Genomic DNA, 21,526 nt, shown 5'->3' on the forward strand with positions numbered 1-21,526 from the left:
CATGTTGGAAGACAGTTCAGTGGATCTTATAAAGCCAAACTTGGCCTTATCACAGGACCTAGAATTGTACTTGAAGGTTTTTACCCAAACAATTTGAAAACTTGTGACCATACAAAAACCTTCATGTGAATGTTTGTAGCAGCTTTATTCATAACTGCCCCAAACTGGAAACAACCGAGATGTTTCAATAAGCCAAAGGATAAACCAACTATGGTACATTCATACAATGGACTCCTATTCAGCAATAAAAAGAAATAAGCTATCAAGCCACAGAAAGGCATATACAAAACCTCGAATACTGATTCCTAAGTGAAAGAAGCCAGAATGAAAAGCATGATTCCAAGCATATGATATTCTAGAAAAGCACAACTACAGTAGAATGATCAGTGGTTGCCAGAGATTTGGGAGAGAGAGATAAAAGGTGTAGAAATACATAAGAAGTATCCATTTTCCCTTCCTGGCTGCCTGAGGAACCACCACGAGGAACAACACAGCAGCTATCTGGACCAGGAAGTTCCTGACCAATCAGCTATGGAAACAAATGATCACTGATGTCCTTCATCCTGGCCTGGCAACAGTACCCAGGACAAAAACTGGGGGGGAAACCAGACAAAATACATAAGACTATTCTAGCTGTCATCTTCGTACTTGGATTCAGAACCATTTTGGTGGTGGCAAAGCCAATAGCTTTGGTGTAATTTACGATTTATTGGATAATGCAAAGGAAAATAAATCCAAACACAGATTTGCAGAATGTGGCCTGTATAAGAAGAAAAAAAAAATTCAAGAAAACAGTGAAAGGAACACAAGAGCAGAATGCACAAAGTCAGCAGGACTGTAAAGGCCATCGTTGGTGCTGGCAAAAAGGAGGGAAGACTCTGCAGTGATTTTATCTGTGGTGATTGCCCAGATTTTAAATGAGAGGATTAATAAACTATAAAAACTTCAATACGAAAGTATCAAAGATCAAAGCATTGGCAGAATTTTGTTATAAAAAGAGACTGGTAAAATAAAACTGAAAATAACAGGTATTGTTACTGATGGGCAGCTTATTAATAGGTAAATACTTAATGGCCATTTTTATCTTAATTTTTTATGCTAAATTCTAATTGTTCATAGGAAAACATGGGATGTGTTCTATAAGTAGTTGGAATTTAGGCTACAGCAAGGGCAACATCAACTCGATGGACATGGGTTTGGGTGGATTCTGGGAGTTGGTGATGGACAGGGAGGCCTGGTGTACTGTGGTTCATGGGGTCGCAAAGAGTCGGACATGGCTGAGCGACTGAACTCAAGGGCAATATAATAATAGCTTGGCTACAATGAAACATTTCCTAAAGATCCACAAAGCAGTCAGCTGTACATGTGCCTTCTTTACTGACATGCAAGATATAATCTTAAGTGTGTGGAAGTATAAAACTGAAAGAAATTAACACTTTCTGGGACTTCCCTGGTCGTCCAGTGGCTAAGACTCTCTGCTCCTAACGCAGAGGGCCTGGGTTCAGTCCCTGGTCAGGGCGCTAGATCCCACATGCCGCACCTAAGACCCAGTGCAGCCAAATAAATGTTAAAAAAATTAACATCTCCTGGTTTAATTTCCAGCTTATAGGAAATACAGAGACTAGAAGAATAAGTTAAATGACCATGAGGAAACAATTAGACAAATCCAGACTAGCCCAGTCCTGGATTCTTTAAAAACTCAACATCATACATACCAAGTGTTGGTGAGGATACGGAGAAACCACGACTCTGACGCTGAAAACAATGCAAAATGGAGCAGCCGCTTTGGAAAACAGTTTGGTAGCTCCTTACAAAGTTAAACAAATGCCATGAGGAGTACTTCCATTCATAGATAGCTACCCAAGAGAAATGAAAACACATGCCCACAGAAAGTCTCGCATGTGAACGAATGCAGCAGCCAAACGTCCATCAGCTGGTGAGTGGAGAAATGAAATCTGATACATCCACTCAATGGAGTATTACTTAGCAATGAAAGCAGAGAACCAGTGATACTCGGGACATGGATGAACCTCTGAAACATTATGCTAAATAAAGGACGCCAGACACGAAAACAGTATCTACTGTATGGTATGATTCCATGTACATGACGTTTTTAGAAAAGGTGAAAGTATAGACACAGAAAGGTCAGTGACTGTCTAGGGCTGAAACTGAGAGTGGGATTTACTACAAATGAGCATGGGAGAACTTTCTCAAGTGATGGAAATGTTCCAAGACTGGAATCATGTGATGTTTGGACAACTGCATACCTTTACTAAAAATAACTGAACTGGACCTTACAATGGGTGAATTTTGGGGTAAGTACTCTAAATATATTAGTTCCAGGGCTGCCATAACACAGTAGCAGAGCAGGTGGCTTAAACAACAGAAGTCTGTTGGCTCAGAGTTCTGGAGGCTAGAAGTCCAAGACCAAAGCGTGGGCAAAGCTAGCTCCTTCTGAGGCCTCTCTCCTTGTTTGCGGGTGTCTGTCTCCCCGCTGTGTCCTCCTGTGATCTTCCTCTGTATGTGTCTGTGTCCTAAAAGGACACCACGTCTTACCAGGTGGTGCTAGTGGTAAAGAATCTGCCTGCTAATTCAGGAGATGCTGATTCCATCCCTGGGTTGGGGAGATCCCCTGGAGAAGGGAATGGCAACCCCATCCAGTATTCTTGCCTGGGAAATCCCATGGACAAAGGAGCCTGGTGGGCTACAGTCCATGGAGCTGCAAAGAGTCAGACACAACTGAGCGACACAGACAGACAGACAGACAGACACCAATCATAGTAGATCGGGGCCCGCCTTAAGGTCTCATTTTAACCTAATTACCTCTTTAAAGATTCTGTCTCCAAACACAAGTCCTATGTTAAAGTACCAGGGGTTAGGACTTTAACAAATGAATTCTGAGGGAACACAACTGAGCTTATCATAGTAAATGATACCTTAATAATGCTGTTTTAAAAGTCAATTTCATGAAAAAAAAAAAAGCGGGATGTTGTCTCTAGAGGCACAGTTTTGGACTAAAAGATATGTAATGACCAGATCTAAAATATGAACCTAGATAGGATTTTTAAAAAACAGGTATAAAAGACATTCTTTGAACAACTGAGGAAATCTGAACGTGAGTTGACCAACACATAATGGATAATGATTATATCTTATGTTTGGTATTATAGAAATATTATTAAAATTTTTAGATATGAAAATGGTGTTGTGGTTAAGAGAGATGTTCTATTCTTAGGAGAACGCACACAGGGGCATTTTAGCAGTGAAGTGTCATGAGAGAGAGAAAATAAGTATGACAAAAAAGAAATTAAACACTTAATGAACCTAGGTGAAGGGAATATGGGTATTCCTTATAATATTCTTTTAATTTCCCTATACATTTGAAAAATTTTATAATAAAAAGTTGGAAGAATACAATTAGCAGTGAACTCTGAAGGGGTAGAAAGTTCTGTAGAAAAGGCACCTACCTGTATCCAAGATTTCCTTCATTCTTTTCCTTCCTGGCTAATTGACACAGAAAATATACTCTTCTAAAGCTCACATCCAGTTATAGCTTTTTATAAGTAAGAAATGATTAGTGTTTGTTTCTACTACATAAAATCTAGAATAAAACATACCATAGATTTTAGAGTTTTAAAAATTTGACAGGGAGCTCAGTGGTAAAGAATCTGCCTGCAATTACAGGAGACCCAGATTCAGTCTCTGGATTGGGAAGATCCCCTGGAGGAGGCCTTGGCAACCCACTCCAGTATTCTCGCCTAGAGAATCCCATGGACAGACGAGCCTGGCAGGCTACAGTCCATGGGGTCACAAACAGTTGGACACGACTGAAGTGACTGAGCACGCATGCACGCAGCAAAGAGGTCACAGAGTAGAGATGGCTAGAGGGTAAAGAATTGGCCTGCAAAGCAGGAGACACAGAAGATGTGGGTTCAAACCCAGGGCCAGGAAGATTGCCTGGAGGAGCAAAGGGCAACTTACTCTAGTATTCTTGCCTGAAAAATTCCATGGACAGAGGAGCCTGGCAGGCTACAGTCCACGGGGTTGCAAAGAGTCAGACACGACTAGGCAACTAAGAACTAAGCACATTTAGAATAACAGATGACAAAAGCAGAGACTTTTTAAAATAGGAGCAGCAAACCGGTGGCCTGTGGGCTGACAAGATGTGTTCTATTTGGCTTACATGGCATTTAACAATCAGGAGATATTACCTAGAATATAGACTTCAACTTTTCCTGGGTGAATCCAAAGATTTGGCATATGGGTCTCTAGAGAGGTCACAACAGATTACAGTGGTAGCTGCTCCTTGACCAGTATGAACTTCATTCATTTCTAAACCTGACTCCTAAAGGAATTTTACTTTTTCACAGAGGAAATGGGTAAACAGCAAGCTGTCCCTTCCGCTAGGATTTGCTTTATCCTCAGCTCTCTCCTTCATATGGATACAGCTAATGAGAATGTTGGGTTTCCCTGGTATCTCAATGGTAAAGAATCTGCCTGCTAATGTAGGAGATGTGGGTTCGATCCCTGGGTTGGGAAGATCCCCTGGAAAAGGAAACAGTAACCCACTCCAGTATTCTTGCCTGGGAAATCCCATGGACAGAGACGCCTGCTGGGCCTCAGTCCATGGGGTCGTAAAAGAGTCAGACATGACTTACTGACTAAAAAAACAACAACAATAATGAGAATACTATATTGGGAGGAAGGTGAAATTGAAGTGGGAGATTTTGGAAATTTATTATAATTTTACAGTTCATAAAATCTCTGCCCAATAGTAATTAAAACTGTCATTGGCACAAAGATAGACAGTAGACCAATAGAACGGAGTAGAGAAACTAGAAAGAGACATATGGCCACTCTGATTTATAACAAATGTAGTGCTGAAGAGCAAGTGGGGAAAGATGGTCTTTTCAATATGCGATGTTGGGCCAATTGTTTATATGGGAAAAAAATAAACCCTGAGCTGTTGCCTTGCACATACAGAAAAATCAATTCTAGGTGGACTGTGAGATGTCAATATGAAAGGTGCAGCGATAAAGCTTATAGAATATGATAGATGAGGATATTTTCACAACCTTGGGATAGAGAATGCTTTCTTAAGGAAAAATAAAAAAGCATCAACCTCAGAGGAAAAAACGGATAAACTGAAGTATACCAACATGAAAAATGTTGCTCATAGAAACACTAAAGGAATGAAAAGGCAAGTCACAGAGCTGGAGAAAGTATCTATAAGATCTATAACTGCCAATGGGCACATACACAGAATATAAAAAGAACTTCTAAAAATCAATTTTTAAAAGACAGCCCAACAGAAACACAGCAAGAGACATCAACAGGCAATTTACAGAAGAGGTCCAAATGACCAGTAAACACACAGCAAAGGGCTCAACCTTATTAGTAATAGGAGGACAAAGAAAACCCACAATATGTATCTGTCAGTGGATCAATGGATAAAGATGTGGCATACATATATGACGTAGCATTATTCAGCCACGAGAAACAAGGAAATCCCGCCATTTGCAACAACGTGGGTGAATCCTGAGGGCATTATGACTGAAATAGGCTGGGTAGAGAAAGACAAATACTCTATGACTGCCGTCACCAGTCTTTCTGGCACCGGGGATCGGTTTCGTGGAAGACAGTTTTGCCATGGACTGGGGACGGGCTGGGGGCGCTGGATGGTTTCAGGATGAATCAAGAGCATTATGTTCATTGTGCACTTTATTTCTATTCTCTGGTAGCTCAGCTGGTAAAGAATCCGCCTGCAATGCAAGAGACCCCAGTTCAATTCCTGGGTCAGGAAGCTCTGCTGGAGAAGGGACAGGCTGCCCACTCCAGGATTCTTGGGCCTCCCTGGTAGCTCAGCTGATAAAGAATCCACTTGCAATGTGGGAGACCTGGGTTTTATCCCTGGGTTGGGAAGATCCCCTGGAGAAGGGGAAGGCTACCCACTTTAGTATTCTGGCCTGGAGAATTCCATGGACTGTACAGTCCACGGGGTCGTAAAGAGTTGAACTTGACTGAGTGACTTTCACTTTATTTCTGTTATTACATCAGCTCCATCTCAGATCATCAGGCATTAGATTAGAGGTTGGGGACCCCTGCTATTGATATCACTTATATATAGAATCTAAAAATGAAAAACTCAGAGAAACAGAGAGTAGAGTGGGGGTCACTAGGGGCTCAGGGGGAGGTGCGGAAAACGAAATGTTGGTCAGAGGGCACAAACTTCCAGCTAGAAGATGAGTAAGTTCTTGGGGCCTGTTATACAGCATGTTGATTACAGCTAATACGGCATTACATAACTTGAAAGTTGCTAAGTGATCAGCTCTTCAGTGTTCTTACTACAAAAAAGAAATGGCAATTATGTGGTGTGATGGAGGTGTCATCTAACGCTATGGCGGTAATCATACTGCAATAGATCAATGTATCAAGTCAACACACCTTAGACTTACACAATGCTATGCGTCTGTTATATTTCAGTAAAGCTAGACCCGTCCCCCACACGTGTAACTACCACACCTACCAGAATAGCTAAAATTCAAAGGACTTTCAGCTTTGCAAATAAGATCTATACCATTTTTCTAGATTTCACGTATATGTGTTAATATATGATATTTGCTTTCCTCTTTCTGATTTCACTGTGTATTGCAGTTAAGGGAGAAAGGGCGGGGTGGGAAGAAGTAGATTGGGATTGACATATATACAAGACTGATACTGTGTATAGAAGAGACAAGTAATGAGCACCTACTGTGTAGCACAGGGAACTCTCCTCAGTGCTCTGTGGTGACCTAAATGTGAGGGAAACCCAAAAAAGAGGGGATACGTGTATATGTACAGTGCATTCACTTTGCTGTATAGAAGAAACTAACACAACATTAAAAACCAACTATACACAAGTTAAAAAATAAAAAAAGACTGTCAGGACCTAGTGTTGGAGAGAAAATGGAGCAACTGGAACTTTCACATGTTGGGGGTGGGGTAGGGTTGTAGACCAGTGTGACCACTTTGGAAAACTGGAATTATCTACTGAACAGCAATTTCATGCCTGGGTACTTGTCCAATGAAAAAGTATGCATCACTTGGGGCTGGTGCACTGGGATGACCCAGAGGGATGGTACGGGGAGGGAGGTGGGAGCGGGGTTCAGGATGGGGAACACGTGTACGCCCGTGGCGGATTCATGTTGATGTGTGGCAGAACCAATACAATATTGTAAAGTGTTCAGCCTCCGATTAAAATAAATAAATTTAAAATTAAAAAAAAAACTATAAAAAAAGTATGCATCATACCAATACCAAAACACATGCATAACAATGATTCTAAAAATTTCAAATATCCATCAAGATGTGAACAGATAAACAATTTGTGGTGTATTTGACAAGGAAATACTACAAAGCGGTGAAAATGAGCAAACTAGAATTACAGGAAACCACATAGATGTTCCCATGAACATAATGTTGAAAGAAACACAAAAAGGAATACACAATGTTTGATTTCACTTACATTAAGTTCAAAATGGGCAAAATTATGCCTCTGAAAAGGAAAGAAGAGATAGTGACTGGGAGGGGGCATATGGGTTTTTTTTTTTTTTTTGGAGTCTTATATCTTGATTTTGGGAATGGTCCCAAAATTATACCAAAATGGTCCCAAAATTATCAAGCTATAAAGCTATGGTTTTTCTAGTAGTCAGGTACGGATGTGAGAGGTGTACCATAAAGAAGGCTGAGAGTCGAGGAATCGATGGTTTCAAACTGTGGAGCTTTGAGAAGACTCTTGACAATCCCTTGGACAGCATGGAGATCAAACCATTCAATCCTAAAGGAAATCAACCCTGAATATTCATTGGAAGGACTGATGCTGAAGCTGAAGCTCCAATACTTTGGCCACCTGATGCAAAGAGACAACTCACTGGAAAAGACTCTGATGCTGGGAAAGATTGAGGGCAGGAGGAGAAGGGGGCAACAGAGGATGAGATGGTTGGTTATGGCCTATTTGAAGCACTGTTCTCCCACTGGCACTTTCCCACCAGGAAAACCTAATGACCTACCCTCAGTATTCAGCAGGTCCAAATGTGACTCGGGCCTTAAGGACAACAGTCAAAAATTGCAGAGAGAAGAGATCATTTATACCCCCAAATGAATTAGTCATTACTCATGCTATGCTAGGAGAAGTCAGGGAAGACTATGCATAGATTTGCAAATGCTTAACAAGGAGCTGAAGGACCAATTTGGATCGTGCAGAACTGGTTGCCATGGTGAGGCCTCATCAGAGACACCATTCAGTGTCACTGCAGGATGAAACTCTAATGGTTTGTTGGGTTGGCTAAGGATTCATACCTTAGCCTGGCACTGGCCCAGGCTGGATGGCAAGAAAGGTAATTGTTAGATAGGGGACACACAAAGAGGGACTTTCCTGGTGGTTCAGTGGCTAAGACTTCATGCTTTCAATGCAGGGGAGCCCAGGTTCGATCCCTGGTCAGGGAACTAGATCTCTCGTCGAAACTAAGAGTTTATAGGCTGCAACTAAAAATCCCACATGCCACAACGAAAAGGTCCCACGTGCTGCAACTAAGACCTGGAGCAGCTAAATAAATGAACATTAAAAAAAAGAAGATACACAAACAGAAGTAGAGATAGAGAGTGGCAGAAACTGACACCATCTAAGCATCATTTTGCTGGGAGGGACACAGGATAACATGGTCTCTCAGAGCTGCCTTAAAACCTGAATAGTGCCCTGGGTTCCCATGAGATTTCTTTCCCTTACTACCGTGTGTATCCTTTCTTTAAACACAAATCAAAATAGTATGGTATATGGTCATGTTGGGGCCTAGGGCAGGCCCCCAAATATGTATCAATGGCATATTGAGTATTTTGAATTAAAGTTACTTAAGAAGCAGCCAATGCAAAAAGGACACTTTGACCCTCCTCTCCGTTTCTCTGAAACCAGGAAATAAATCTCTCGTATGAAAGGTGCCCTCTTTGGACCCAGAGAAAGACATCAGTAGGACCAAAGACAGACAACTCAGGTCCGAGAAGCCTGTATAAATAAACCTTGCTCCTTCTTCACTAACTTACCTCCCAGGCTCACCCCTTGGCTTAAATTCCTTATAATCACGCCCGAACCTAGTTTCTTTGTCCTTCCAAATCCTCACAAATTTATTGTTTCTTTATACACAAAGATATTAAGTTACCCACTCTTAGACATTCTCTGCGCATCTTTTTACGATCTCCCATTAAAAAGCAGAGACATTACTTTGCTGACAAAGGTCCATATAGCCAAAGCTATGATATTTCCAGTAGTCATGTATGGATATGAGAGTTGGACCATAAAGAAAGCTGAGTGCTGAAGAACTGATGCTTTTGTACTGCTGTGTTGGCGAAGACTCTTGAAAGTCCCTTGGACTGCAAGGAGATCAAACCAGTCAATCCTAAAGGAAATCAACCCTGAATATTCATTGGAAGGACTGATGCTGAAGCTGAAGCTCCAATACTTTGGCCACCTGATGAGAAGAACTGACTCATTAGAAAAGACCCTGATGCTGGGAAAGATTAAAGGCAGGAGGATAAGGGGACGACAGAGGATGAGATGGTTGGATGGCATCACTGACTCAAAGGACATGAGTTTGAGTAAGCTCCAGGAATTGGTGATGGACAGGGAAGCCTGGCATGCTGCTTCCATGGGGTCGCAAAGAGTTGGAAATGACTGAGCGACTGAACTGCCTGATGCCCATAAAACTAAGTTGGGTTTCCTCCTGTTAATCTGTCTTGTGTCAACTTTATTATTAGTCCAGCCACAGATACTCAAGAGGAACAGAGGGAATCTCTCTCCCCCTTCCCACAATCACAATCTGTTCCCCGGAGCCAGAAAAAATCACTGACACAGGACAGGCAGCTGGGCAAAAGCAGGAAGGAAGAGCAGAGAACGAGAGGAGCAAAGGGTGGGATCAGTAGTTAGGTTTTTATTGATTACCCTTATTTCTGAAAACTTTCCAACTTGATTCTGAAACACAGTGTTTCCAGAGTTCTTTTCCTTCCTGGAATAATTCATAACCTTATGGAACTGGAGAGAAATTAGAACTCATTTGGCACATTAGAAGAGAAAGGAGAAAGCGGAGGCCCAGAAAGAGCGGAGATTTCTTTTTCATTCCATTTCCTTTAGTCAATCTCTTTTCCCCACCATTTAAGCATGATGTTCTTGAATCATCTGCCCCTTCTCCCTCTAGACTGATAATTTCAGCCTCAAATTATACATGTGTCTGCTCCTAAATTTTTATCCTAAGTGCTGAATGCTATGCTCTTTTATACAATGTTAGACTCCAGTGATCGACGGAATGTTTACTTACAAGTGTCATCAGTGTCTGAAACTCAACTTGGTTAAGACTGAAATCTTTCTCCATCTCCTCTCAGCTTCTTCATCCCTGCCATGAGCATTATCATTTTTAAAGCTTCCTTGTCGTAAACTCTTTTTTAAAAGATTTTTTGATGTGGACTATTTTTTAAGGCTTATTGAAATTGTTTCAATATTGCGTCTGTTTTGTGTTTTTTGTTTGCTTGTTTTTTGGCCCCAAGGCATGTGGGATTTTTAGCTCCCCAATCAGGGATCAAACCTGCACCCCTTGCATTGGAAGCCGAAGTTTTAACCACTGGACTACCAGGGAAGCCTCCTTAAACTTTTAAAATTTCAAAATATTTCATACAAAAAGGGTAAAGAATAAAATAATATTCACATCCTTATTATTCAGACTTAATATTTGGCTGTATTTGCTTCAGATTGAAGGACATCTTTACAGACGCGGCTGGAAGTCCCCAGCCCCATTCAATCTGCTCCCTCCTGAGAGGTTTGATGCTTGGGTGGGGCTGATCCCCTGGAGGAGGGCATGGCAACCCACTCCAGTATTCTTGCCTGGAGAATCCCATGGACAGAGGAGCCTGGTGGGCTACAGTCCCTGGGGTCCCAAAGAGTCAGACACAACTGAAGCGACTTAGTATTATAGCACAAAGGCTGAGGAGCCTCAGGACTGATCCAGGAGGTGCAGGGAGCCAGGGAAGGGAGTGGGGAGGTGGCTCAGGGTGGGAGGGTGGCCAGTAGGGCCCATTATTAAGCAGCTACTATGGTGGGCAGCACAGCTTATTCCTATAGAAAAGCTCCTGCAAATAATGTAAAACACACTTCAGAATTATCATGGACAATGAATGGTGCGGCTTGGAGGATTTATATGCCCACACCCACTAGTCATGTAGGTGGCTAGGGGTGGGGATTATTTCCAGTCAAGGGTCCCAGCAGTCTGTGGGGACCTTTGAACAAAGATGCTGGCTATTGGAAGTTAGGCTGGAATGTACAAAAGTGGAAAGGACATCAAAGGGATGTGGGTGACAGCGTCGGTGACAGTGTGTGTCCTGCCTGCTGACCTCAATTTACCTTTATGTTTACCTAAACATTGTTACTTTAAAAAAATACATTATTGATAACATTGATGATGATGATGATGATGAAGAGGAACAGTGACTATAACTATACACCAGTCAACATGAAAAAGGCAGAAAATAACTTCGGTTCAAAGACCTGTTTAACTACTTACTGGATTTTTATCATGCACCTGATTGCTCTCTCTTTAGTAGAAAGTAAGAAAAAGAAATACACATTTTACTAGACTTTGACAAAATGTGACCTTCTCCCTCATCTTCCTTCATCTCCTTCTTCAAGACTATGGGGTTAATAGGCTTAAATGGTGATTGATATGAGATTATAGGTCTTTGCTAAGAAGACTACCTATGATCAAGAATGTCTTAGAACATCATTTCCTTCTAAGCTGAAATACATTAGCCTTTTTACTGAAAGAAAGCTGAGCACCGAAGAATTGATGCTTTTGAACTGTGGTGTTGGAGAAGACTCTTGAGAATCCCTTGGACTGTAAGGAGATCCAACCCGTCCATCCTAAAGGAAATCAGTCTGGAATATTCACTGGAAGGATTGATGCTGAAGCTGAAACTCTAATACTTTGGCCACCTGATGTGAAGAACTGACTCACTGGAAAAGACCCTGATGCTGGGAAAGATTGAAGGCAGAAGGAGAAGGGGACGACAGAGAATGAGATGGTTGGATGGCATCACCAACTCGATGGACATGAGTTTCAGCAAGCTCTGGGAGTTGGTGATGGACAGGGAAGCCTGGCGTGCTGCAGTCCATGGGGTTGCAAAGAGTTGGCACATGACTGAGCGACTGAACTGAACCAACAGGGAGAAAAGTGTGTATGTATGCATATGCAGTGGGGGGACCAGGTGATGCAGTCAAACTTCAACTCCATCGTCAGGCAATAAGCCTGCAGCAATGTTCTAAGTTATTTAGCAAAGCCAGGAACAGCTTGCCTTCCTTGAACCTCACAACCAACAGGACTCCTGATTTAACAAAATAAAAAACTGTAAAACAATATGTTTCCTATTTCCTTTTGCAGAGGCCAAAAGGATTTAAAACAATCTTTAAATAATATTCCTCCTAGATCTCATGATTGGACAAACACAGACCTCTCTCTCTAAGAACTAACAGATAGAAAAATCACCTGAGACATGGAAAGATCCAGCAGTCCAGGGGGATCTTTTTCAAGAATCAGAACAGTTACTTGTTAAGCAGATCCCATAGAGCAGAATAAAAATTTTTTTAAAGTTTCATATTGAGATTCAGGGGCTTCCCAGGAAGTGCAAGTGGTAAAGAATCTGCCTGCCGATGCAAGAGATGCAAGAGACGTGGGTTCCAGCCCTGGGTTGGGAAGATCCCCTGGAGAAGGAAATGGCAACTCACTCCAGTATTCTTGCCAGCAAAATCCCAGGGATAGAGGAGTCTCGTGGGCTACAGTCCATGCGGTCATAAAAAGTCAGACATGACTGCACGTGTAAAAGAGAGGTAATGGTTTCATAAAGTTGTTCTCTACTATTTCTTTACCTGATTCCACTTCCACATAAAAACAAGCCTTATGATAAATCAATAAGGAAATACATTTTGTGTCACCGTAGTTAAGCTCTGAGTAGGATAAAGAAAGGTCACATACAATGCAGAGTCCTACACTTTCAAACAAAATGTGCCTTTGTTATTCTATTTGAAGCTTTGGATACTCCATACAGAAAATTGTTCTTCTGCATAAAATAGGAGACGGGCTGAACATTTCAGGAATTCATGGGCTCTCTAAAGCCCCAAAGGTTCTTGTGATCTGTTGACACCCTCGGGGTCCATGAGAACCAGGTTAAGAATCCTTTGTTTAGAGTGAAGCAGAGAGCACTTACGTTGTATAGAGGGATAGTCTTCATCACCTTGTACTGCTTAGTGGGATCCATTTTATACAGGTGACGGTCAGTGACAAAAATTGCTCGATCTTCCACCTTACTAAATCGATTCACCTGTAAGAAAAAAAAAGTAAACCATAATATCTCATCAAGAATGAGATCAAACCATCTGCCAGGAAAACATCTAGGGGCCGGTACAAGACCTTCTAGAACTAACACCCCCAAAAGATGTCCTTTTCATTATAGGGGACTGGAATGCAAAAGTAGGAAGTCAAGAGATAGCTGGAATAACAGGGAAATTTGGCCTTGGAGTACAAAACGAAGCAGGGCAAAGGCTAACAGAGTTTTGCCAAGGGACTGCACTGGTCATAGCAAACACCCTCTTTCAACAACACAAGGGAAGACTCTACACATGGACATCACCAGGTGGTCAATACTGAAATCAGATTGATTATATTCTTTGCAACCAAAGATGGAGAAGCTCTATACAGTCAGCAAAAATAAGACTGGGAGCTGACTATGGCTCAGATCATGAACTCCTTATTGTCAAATTCAGACTTAAATTGAATAAAGTAGGGAAAACCACCTGGAGAAGGCAATGGCACCCCACTCCAGTACTCTTGCCTGGAAAATCCCATGGACGGAGGAGCCTGGTAGGCTGCAGTCCATGAGGTTGCTAAGAGTTGGACATGACTGAGTGACTTCACTTTCACTTTTCACCTTCATGCACTGGAGAAGGAAATGGCAACCCACTCCACTGCTCTTGCCTGGAGAATCCCAGGGACAGGGGAGCCTGGTAGGAGGCCGTCTATGGAGTCGCACAGAGTCAGACACGACTGAAGCGACTTAGCAGCAGCAGCAGCAGCAGGGAAAACCACCAGACCATTCAGGTATGACCTAAATCAAATCTCTTACAATTATACAGTGGAAGTGACAAATAGATTCAAGGGATTAGATCTGATAAGAGTGTCTGATGAACGATGGATGGAGGTTTGTGACATTGTATGAGGCAGTGATCAAGACCATCAGCAAAAAAAAAGAAATGCAAAAAGGCAGAATGGTTGTCTGCGGAGGCCTTACAATTAGCTGAGAAAAGAAGAGAAGCTGAAGGCAAAGAAAAGGAAAGATATACCCATTGGAATGCAGAGTTCCAAAGAATAGCAAGGAGAGATAAGAAAGCCTTCCTCAGTGATCAACGCAAAGAGAGGAAAACAAAAGAATGGGAAAGACTAGAGATCTCTTCAAGAAAATTAGAGATACCAAGGGAACATTTCATGCAAAGATGGGCACAATAAAGGGCAGAAATGGTATGGACCTAACAGAAGCAGAAGATATTAAGAAGAGGTGGCAAGAATACACAGAAGAACTGTACAAAAAAGAGCTTCATGACCCAGATAATCATGATGGTGTAATCACTCACCTAGAGCCAGACATCCTGGAATGTGAAGTCAAGTGGGCCTTAGGAAGTGTCACTATGAACAAAGCTAGTGGAGGTGATGGAATTCCAGTCAAGCTATTTCAAATCCTAAAAGATGATGCTATGAAAGTGCTGCATTCAATATGCCAGCAAATTTGGAAAACTCAGCCGCGGCCACAGGACTAGAAAATTTCATTCCAATCCCAAAGAAAGGCAATGCCAAAGAATGTTCAAACTACCACACAATTGCATTCATCTCACACGCTAGCAAAGTAATGCTCAAAATTCGCCAACCCAGGCTTCAATAGTATGTGAACCATGAACTTCCAGATGTTCAAGCTGGTTTTAGAAAAGGCAGAGGAACCAAAGATCAAATTTCCAACATCTGTTGGATCATCAAAAAAGCAAAAGAGTTCCAGAAGAACATCTACTTCTGCTTTGACTATGTCAAAGCCTTTGACTGTGTGGGTCACAATAAACTGTGGAAAATTCTTTAAGAGATGGGAATACCAGACCACCTGATCTGCCTCCTGAGAAATTTGTATGCAGGTCAACAAGGAACAGTTAGAATTGGACATGGAAAGGCAGACTGGTTCCAAATCAGGAAAGGAGTACATCAAGGCTGTATATTGTCACCCTGCTTATTTAACATATATGCAGAGTACATCATGTGAAATGCCAGGCTGGATGGATCACAAGCTGGAATCAAGATTGCTGGGTGAAATACCAATAACCTCAGATATGCAGATGACACCACCCTTACGGCAGAAAGCAAAGAACTAAACAGCCTCTTGATGAAAGTGAAAGAGGAGAGTGAAAAAGTTGGCTTAAAACTCAACATTCATAAAACTAACATCATGGTATCTGGTCCCATCACTTCATGGCAAATAGATAGTGGCCCCATCACTTCCATGGCATCTCATGGAAACAGTGGAAACAGTGGCAGACTTTATTTTTCTGGGCTCCAAAATCATTGCAGATGGTGACTGCAGCCATGAAATTAAAAGACACTTGCTTCTTGGAAGGAAAGCGATGATCAACCCAGACAGCATATTAAAAAGCAGAGACATTACTTTGCCAACAAAGGTCCGTCTAGTCAAAGCTATGGGTCTTCCAGTGGTCACGTATGGATGTGAGAGTTGGACTAAAAAGAAAGCTGAGCACCGAAGAATTGATGCTTTTGAACTGTGGTGTTGGAGAAGACTCTTGAGAGTTGCTTGGACTGCAAGGAGATCCAACCAGTCCATCCTAAAGGAAATCAGTCCTGAATACTCATTGGAAGGACTGATGCTGAAGCTGAACCTCCAACACTTTGGTCACCTGATGTGAAGAACTGACTCATTAGAAAAGACCCTGATGCAGGGAAGGATTGAAGGCGGGAGGAGAAGGGGACGATGAGATGGTTGGATGGCATCACTGACTCGATGGACATGAGTTTGAGCAAGCTCCAGGAGTTGGCAATGGACAGGGAAGCCTGGCGTGCTGCAGTCCATGGGGTGGCAAAGAGTTGGACACAACTGAGCAACTGAACTTATTCTGGTGGTGGAGCCAAATTCTATAATAGATGTTATCCAGCTATGACCACTCTACTGGATGCAAAAGAGATGGAAAAGGAGTAGGTGCTTCCAGATTTGTGGACTTTTACAATGTAAAGGTCACAGTTTTACAATTTATCAGGGAAAACAAGAAAAACCCATAAGAACAAAAAACATGTAACCCAGACAGTACAACAGAAGTGAATAGGCAACCCACAGGAGAAAATTTTTGCAAATCATATATCTGAAAAAAAACTCTTATTTAATGAATACATAAAGAATATATGTTGTATCTAGAGTACATAACTCAATAATGAAAAGACCAAAAAAATGTTTTTAAATGGGTGAAGAATTTGAAGAGACATTTCTCCGGAGCAGATATACATGTGGCTGTAGAAAAACATGAAAAGGTGCTTGAGATCACTGGCCATCAGAAAAACACACATCAGAACCACAGTGAGATATACCACCTCACGCCCACTAGGATGGCAATAATGTAAAAGACGGACAGTAACAAATGCTATCCAGGGTGTGGAGAAAGTGGATCCGTCATTACTACTAGTGGGGGTCTAAGATGATACAGTCCCTTTGGAAAACAGCCCGGCAGCTCCTGAGACAGTTAAACACAGAATGCCCACCTGGCTCACAAAGTCCCCTGTTAAGATATACCCAAGGGAACTGAAAACACATCCATGGAAACACTTGTGCCTGAATGTTAACAGCTGCCTTAATCATAACGGCTGCAAAGTAGAAACAGCCCAATGTCCATTAACCGAGGAATGAATAAATAAAATGTGATCTATCCGTACAATGGAATATAATTGGCAATAAAAAGAATGACTCTTGATACCTGCTACACCATGAAAGAACCCCGACAGCATGCCAAGAAGCCAGTCACAAAGGACCGCGTGTTATACAATTCCATTCATATGAAAAGTCCAGAATAAGCAAATCTATACAAACAGAGCATAGATTAGTGGCTTCCCTGGGCTGGGGGAAAGGGGAGGTTTCGGCATGGGGGGACAGCTAAGGGGTGTGGGGTTTCTTTACAGGTTAATGAAAATGTCGACAACTGGTTTTAGTGATGGGTATTCAACCCTATTCTAAATTCATGCACTTTAAAATGGTGAAAGATATGTTATGTGAATCATATCTCAATGAAAAGTGAAAGTGTTAGTCACTCAGTCGTATCTGTAATTAAGATGAAAACAGACTCTATGTGGTAAAATAGTAACTACTCTTGGTAGCAATGATTTACTTCATGTAGCAACATTTTTTTTGCCATAAAGGAAAACCAGCACCTGTCAGCCTACTTGAAGCAAGGTGCTTGCAGAGTTTCTGCATAGTTTTTCCAAGCTGTTTTGCACAACCTCCTGCGATGCTTTGTGAGAGACAGGGTTCCAAGTCAAACTGGTTTGAGGAACTGCAAACCACAGCCTCCCCTGGGGTGTTCAGAGCCCACCGATACATCAAGCTTCATAGAATTCTGCATTATAAGACCATGTTTAACCCATCATTCCTGGTGGTTCAGATGGTAAAGAATGTGGGAGACCCGGGTTCGATCCCTGGATTAGGAAGATCCTCTGGAGTAGGAAACGACAACCTGCTCCAGTATTCTTGCCTGGGAAATTTCATGGACAGAAGAGCCTGGTGGGCTACAGTCCATGGGGTTGCAAACAGTCAGATGTGACTGAGCGACTAACACTTGCACACTTTTTTCCTGAATACACTTACTTGTAGAATTCTTTAAAAAAAAAATCATATTTAAGGGAACACTGGTTTGTGAAAACCCTCTTGGAGAACACTAGTCATTTGTATCCATCTTAGGATATGGAAAACAAAGAACCTCTAACATGGAATTTGAATAGCAAGTAAAAGTCGGGCTCCTCATCTTTTGTGAGATCACACGGGGAAACAGATTAAGTGTGCTGCAAACGAATATGGAAAAAAACAACTTGTTGCATCACTTCTCAAGGTCACGCAAGATTTGAAAAACAGTAGGCCATAGTGCTCAAGTGCAGACTCTAGCTCTTCAGATGATATGTCCATGAGTCAATCTGGAAACCAACAGACAAAACCCTCAAAGCAACAATTCCACTGAAGCACTGTTTAGAAATATTACATTCTTTTTATGCAGAAATGTAATTTCTAAGGAGCACAGGTCATAAGTCTTTACCTTGAGCTTTAGCAGCTCAAATCATCCTTAATGCATAAATCAAGTGAGTGGGAAGGACATTAATGTAACCAAGGAAAAGCTTTGAGTTGCATAACTTAGCTAAATCAAAACAAATTAAAGACAAATGTTTTCGAAACAAATGTGAATTTATAAATTCAGATTTAAAGTAATTCTAACATAGGAAGGGACATAATTTTTCTTCCTCTTAAATCATAAAGTAATAGAAAAACTTGATCACAGATTCAGTGTTAGATAGGCTCTTATCTGATTTCTTCTATTACCCAAGCTAAAATCCTCAACCAGAGAAAAATCTCTAGTTATCTTGCTCTTGCCTGAACACTTCTAGGGATCTGTCTGTAGGTTTTGTCAGCTCCACAGGGGCCAGATATAAAGTTTCCCTGGAGTCAGACCAGGAGAAAACACATTATGGGTGAGAGTACAACCAGTCCATCCTAAAGGAGATCAGCCCTGGGTGTTCACTGGAGGGACTGATGCTGAAGCTGAAACTCCAGTACTTTGGCCACCTCATGGGAAGAGTTGACTCATTGGAAAAGACTCTGATGCTGGGAGGGATTGGGGGCAGGAGGAGAAGGGGACGATAGAGGATGAGATGGCTGGATGGCATCACCGACTTGATGGACATGAGTTTGAGTGAACTCTGGGAGTTGGTGATGGACAGGGAGGCCTGGTGTGCTGCAGTTCATGGGGTCGCAAAGAGTCGGACACGACTGAGCAACTGCACTGAACTAAACTATTTGCACAGGTCTCCCACCTTAAAGGGCATTTTATAGCTGTGTGTGTGCTAAGCCGCTTCAGTCACATCCTACTCTTTGTGACCCTGTGGACTGTGGCCTGCCAGGCTCCTCTGTCCATGGGGATTCTCCAGGCAAGAAAGAATACTGGAGAGGGTTGTTATGCCCTTCAGGGGAATCTTCCTGACCCAGGGATCAAATGCATGTCTCTAATGTTTCCTGCATTAAGCAGGTAGGTGCTTTACCACTAGCACCGCCTGGGAAGCCCTTTTATGGCTGTAGCTATGGAAAGCGATTGTTTCAGAAAGAACCAAAACATAAAGAAGAGGACTTGACTAAAATCATATCAAGTTTACCTACATATGTCCTGGACGACTGGAAAGTTGCTAAAGATGACATTATGTAAGCTATGATGTGAAGAAACACAGTGTATTATTTTGCATTGCACTTAGAAATACAGAAGCATGACTAAAACATTTTCCGTTTGTTTTTCTGCAGTAGGACCTAGGGAGACACATGTTGTCAGACATCAAATTGTCATCACTAGAAAGATAGAATTAGGGATGCCAGGTTTTTCTAAGCAGATGATGTAATTCTCAAAACCATCCGGCTCTCTCTGATCAGTTGTCCTGATGACTAATTTGACCGTGATACTAGAAAGGAAGTATCCTAGATAGTGGATATGAGAATTCACTAAAATGGTACATTCCTTTGTCAAATTAAAAAAACTGGCATCATGGCTTATACTGTTTTGTGTGGGTGTGCGAATCTGGTTAGCAAAAGTCACTTCTTGGTTGTCTCATGAACTCTAGGTATACTGATCAATTAGAATTTCTGGATCTAGAGTTCAGAATTCGACTCTACACTTTGGTAACCAAGATACTACCAGCAAGCTTTCCATGGTGACATTTCATTCGACGTTTAAAACAGGCTGCTCTCTAGTTTGTTAAAAAGTCTGTATAATATTGAGTTGATCTCTTCTTCCACAGAATATCTGAATGCTAACATCCATTAGGTAAGAACACATACACTACCCACTCCTCTCAGCGCCTGGTAATGACAGTTCCACTTGCTATTTCTATTAATTTGAATGTTCCAGATATTTCATGGAAGCGGAGTCAAACAATACTTGTCCTTTTGTGTCTTATCACTTAGATAATATCTTCAAGGTGCATCCACCCTGCAGCATGCATTTCATCCCGTCATGGCTGAGTAGTATTCCATTGGATGGATATGTGTATTCTTTATTCAAATATCTGTTGATGAACATTTGGGCTGTTTCTACCTTTAACTACTGTGAAGAATGCTGCTATGAACACTGAAGTACAGTCAATGATCTTTTAAAGAGATTTAAGTGATAGGAAAAAGATAATATATTTACCCATGTAGCTACCACTTTTCCTGTTCTTCATTCTTAGGGGTATGTCCACGTTTCCTCCTGCCTGGAAATATTCACTTCCCTAATTAGACTTTATAGCCTAACCCTAATATTGTAGTCACTTCAGTCATTTCGTCAGTGCTTCACCATATAAGCAGGTGGAGCCTGTGGATGATGTAGCCAGTCATGGACCTCTTGTTCCGTCTGGCTGTGGTCATAGCTAAGTCAGTTTCACCTGAATCAGTCTTTTCTTTCCAGGGAGGTCTGTTTCCAGCCTGCCTTACCTTACGGACGTGACAGGAGAAGAGGACGTTCATGTATTTGTCCTTCCGTTTTAGTTCATTCGCAACGGGCACGAATGTGCCTGAGGTCTGAGGTGTATCTGGTTTCTGAAAGAGACAGGAAACGTGGTAAAAGGTGTGTGCTTAACATTTTAGATGAAAACATCATCTGTTACTGCTTTATACCTCTGCTCATGTATTTTCACACAGGTCCTTTTCACCTCCCCACCCCAGATGATAAGCTACTAAAGGGTTATTCTAACACCAAAGATCCTAGAATATTTTAAAAATCAAGAATGGGAGAGAGGATGAAATACAGCGCTGGGAATAACTGATACAAAGGTGGGTAATTAAAAATAGTTGCTGAATTATGCAAGAGAAGGTTTAAATGATCAAAGCCAGGTTATTGAATGTACCTAATTCATATGGATAGAAGGCAGAGAACACTCTCTCTCTCTTTCTGGTTTAATATTTATTTATTTGGCTGCATCAGCTTTTAGTTGTGGCTCACAGGCTCTCGAGCACGGTCTCAATTATTGTGGCTCAGGGCTTAGTTGCCCTGAGGATGTGGGATCTTACTTCCCCAACCAAGGATCAAACCAGTGTCCCCTGCATTGCAAGGGAGATTCTCTACCACCAGACCACCAGGGAAGTCCTGATAACTCTCTTTAAAGTGAGGGACATACCCATGTGGTACACTTAGAAGCCGTAC

The 21,526-nt window shown here is 41.8% G+C and overlaps 1 protein-coding gene and 1 pseudogene across 5 annotated transcripts in view; one reads left to right on the plus strand and one right to left on the minus strand.

Annotated features, from left to right (window-relative positions):
• The window catches only part of MYO1D (myosin ID), a 359,000-nt gene that overhangs the window by 132,019 nt on the left and 205,455 nt on the right, over window positions 1-21,526 (minus strand). For all 4 annotated transcript variants that reach the window (XM_086360259.1, XM_086360256.1, XM_086360255.1 and 1 more), the window contains exons 19-20: window positions 20,818-20,922; window positions 13,276-13,389 (exon numbers count right to left, since the gene is read on the minus strand). In XM_086360259.1, the coding sequence (XP_086216385.1) occupies window positions 13,276-13,389; window positions 20,818-20,922 (219 nt within the window). The remainder of the gene's footprint in view (window positions 1-13,275; window positions 13,390-20,817; window positions 20,923-21,526) is intronic.
• On the plus strand, window positions 470-2,975 carry LOC147352525 (small ribosomal subunit protein eS24 pseudogene; annotated as a pseudogene). The gene has a single exon (XR_015148234.1). The product of XR_015148234.1 is annotated as a small ribosomal subunit protein eS24 pseudogene (transcript).

The sequence above is a fragment of the Bos grunniens genome, chromosome 19 (assembly GCF_055505025.1).
Source record: "Bos grunniens cultivar Pamir isolate PY7600 chromosome 19, Bosgru_T2T1.0, whole genome shotgun sequence".
Classification (NCBI taxonomy): Eukaryota; Metazoa; Chordata; class Mammalia; order Artiodactyla; family Bovidae; genus Bos; species Bos grunniens.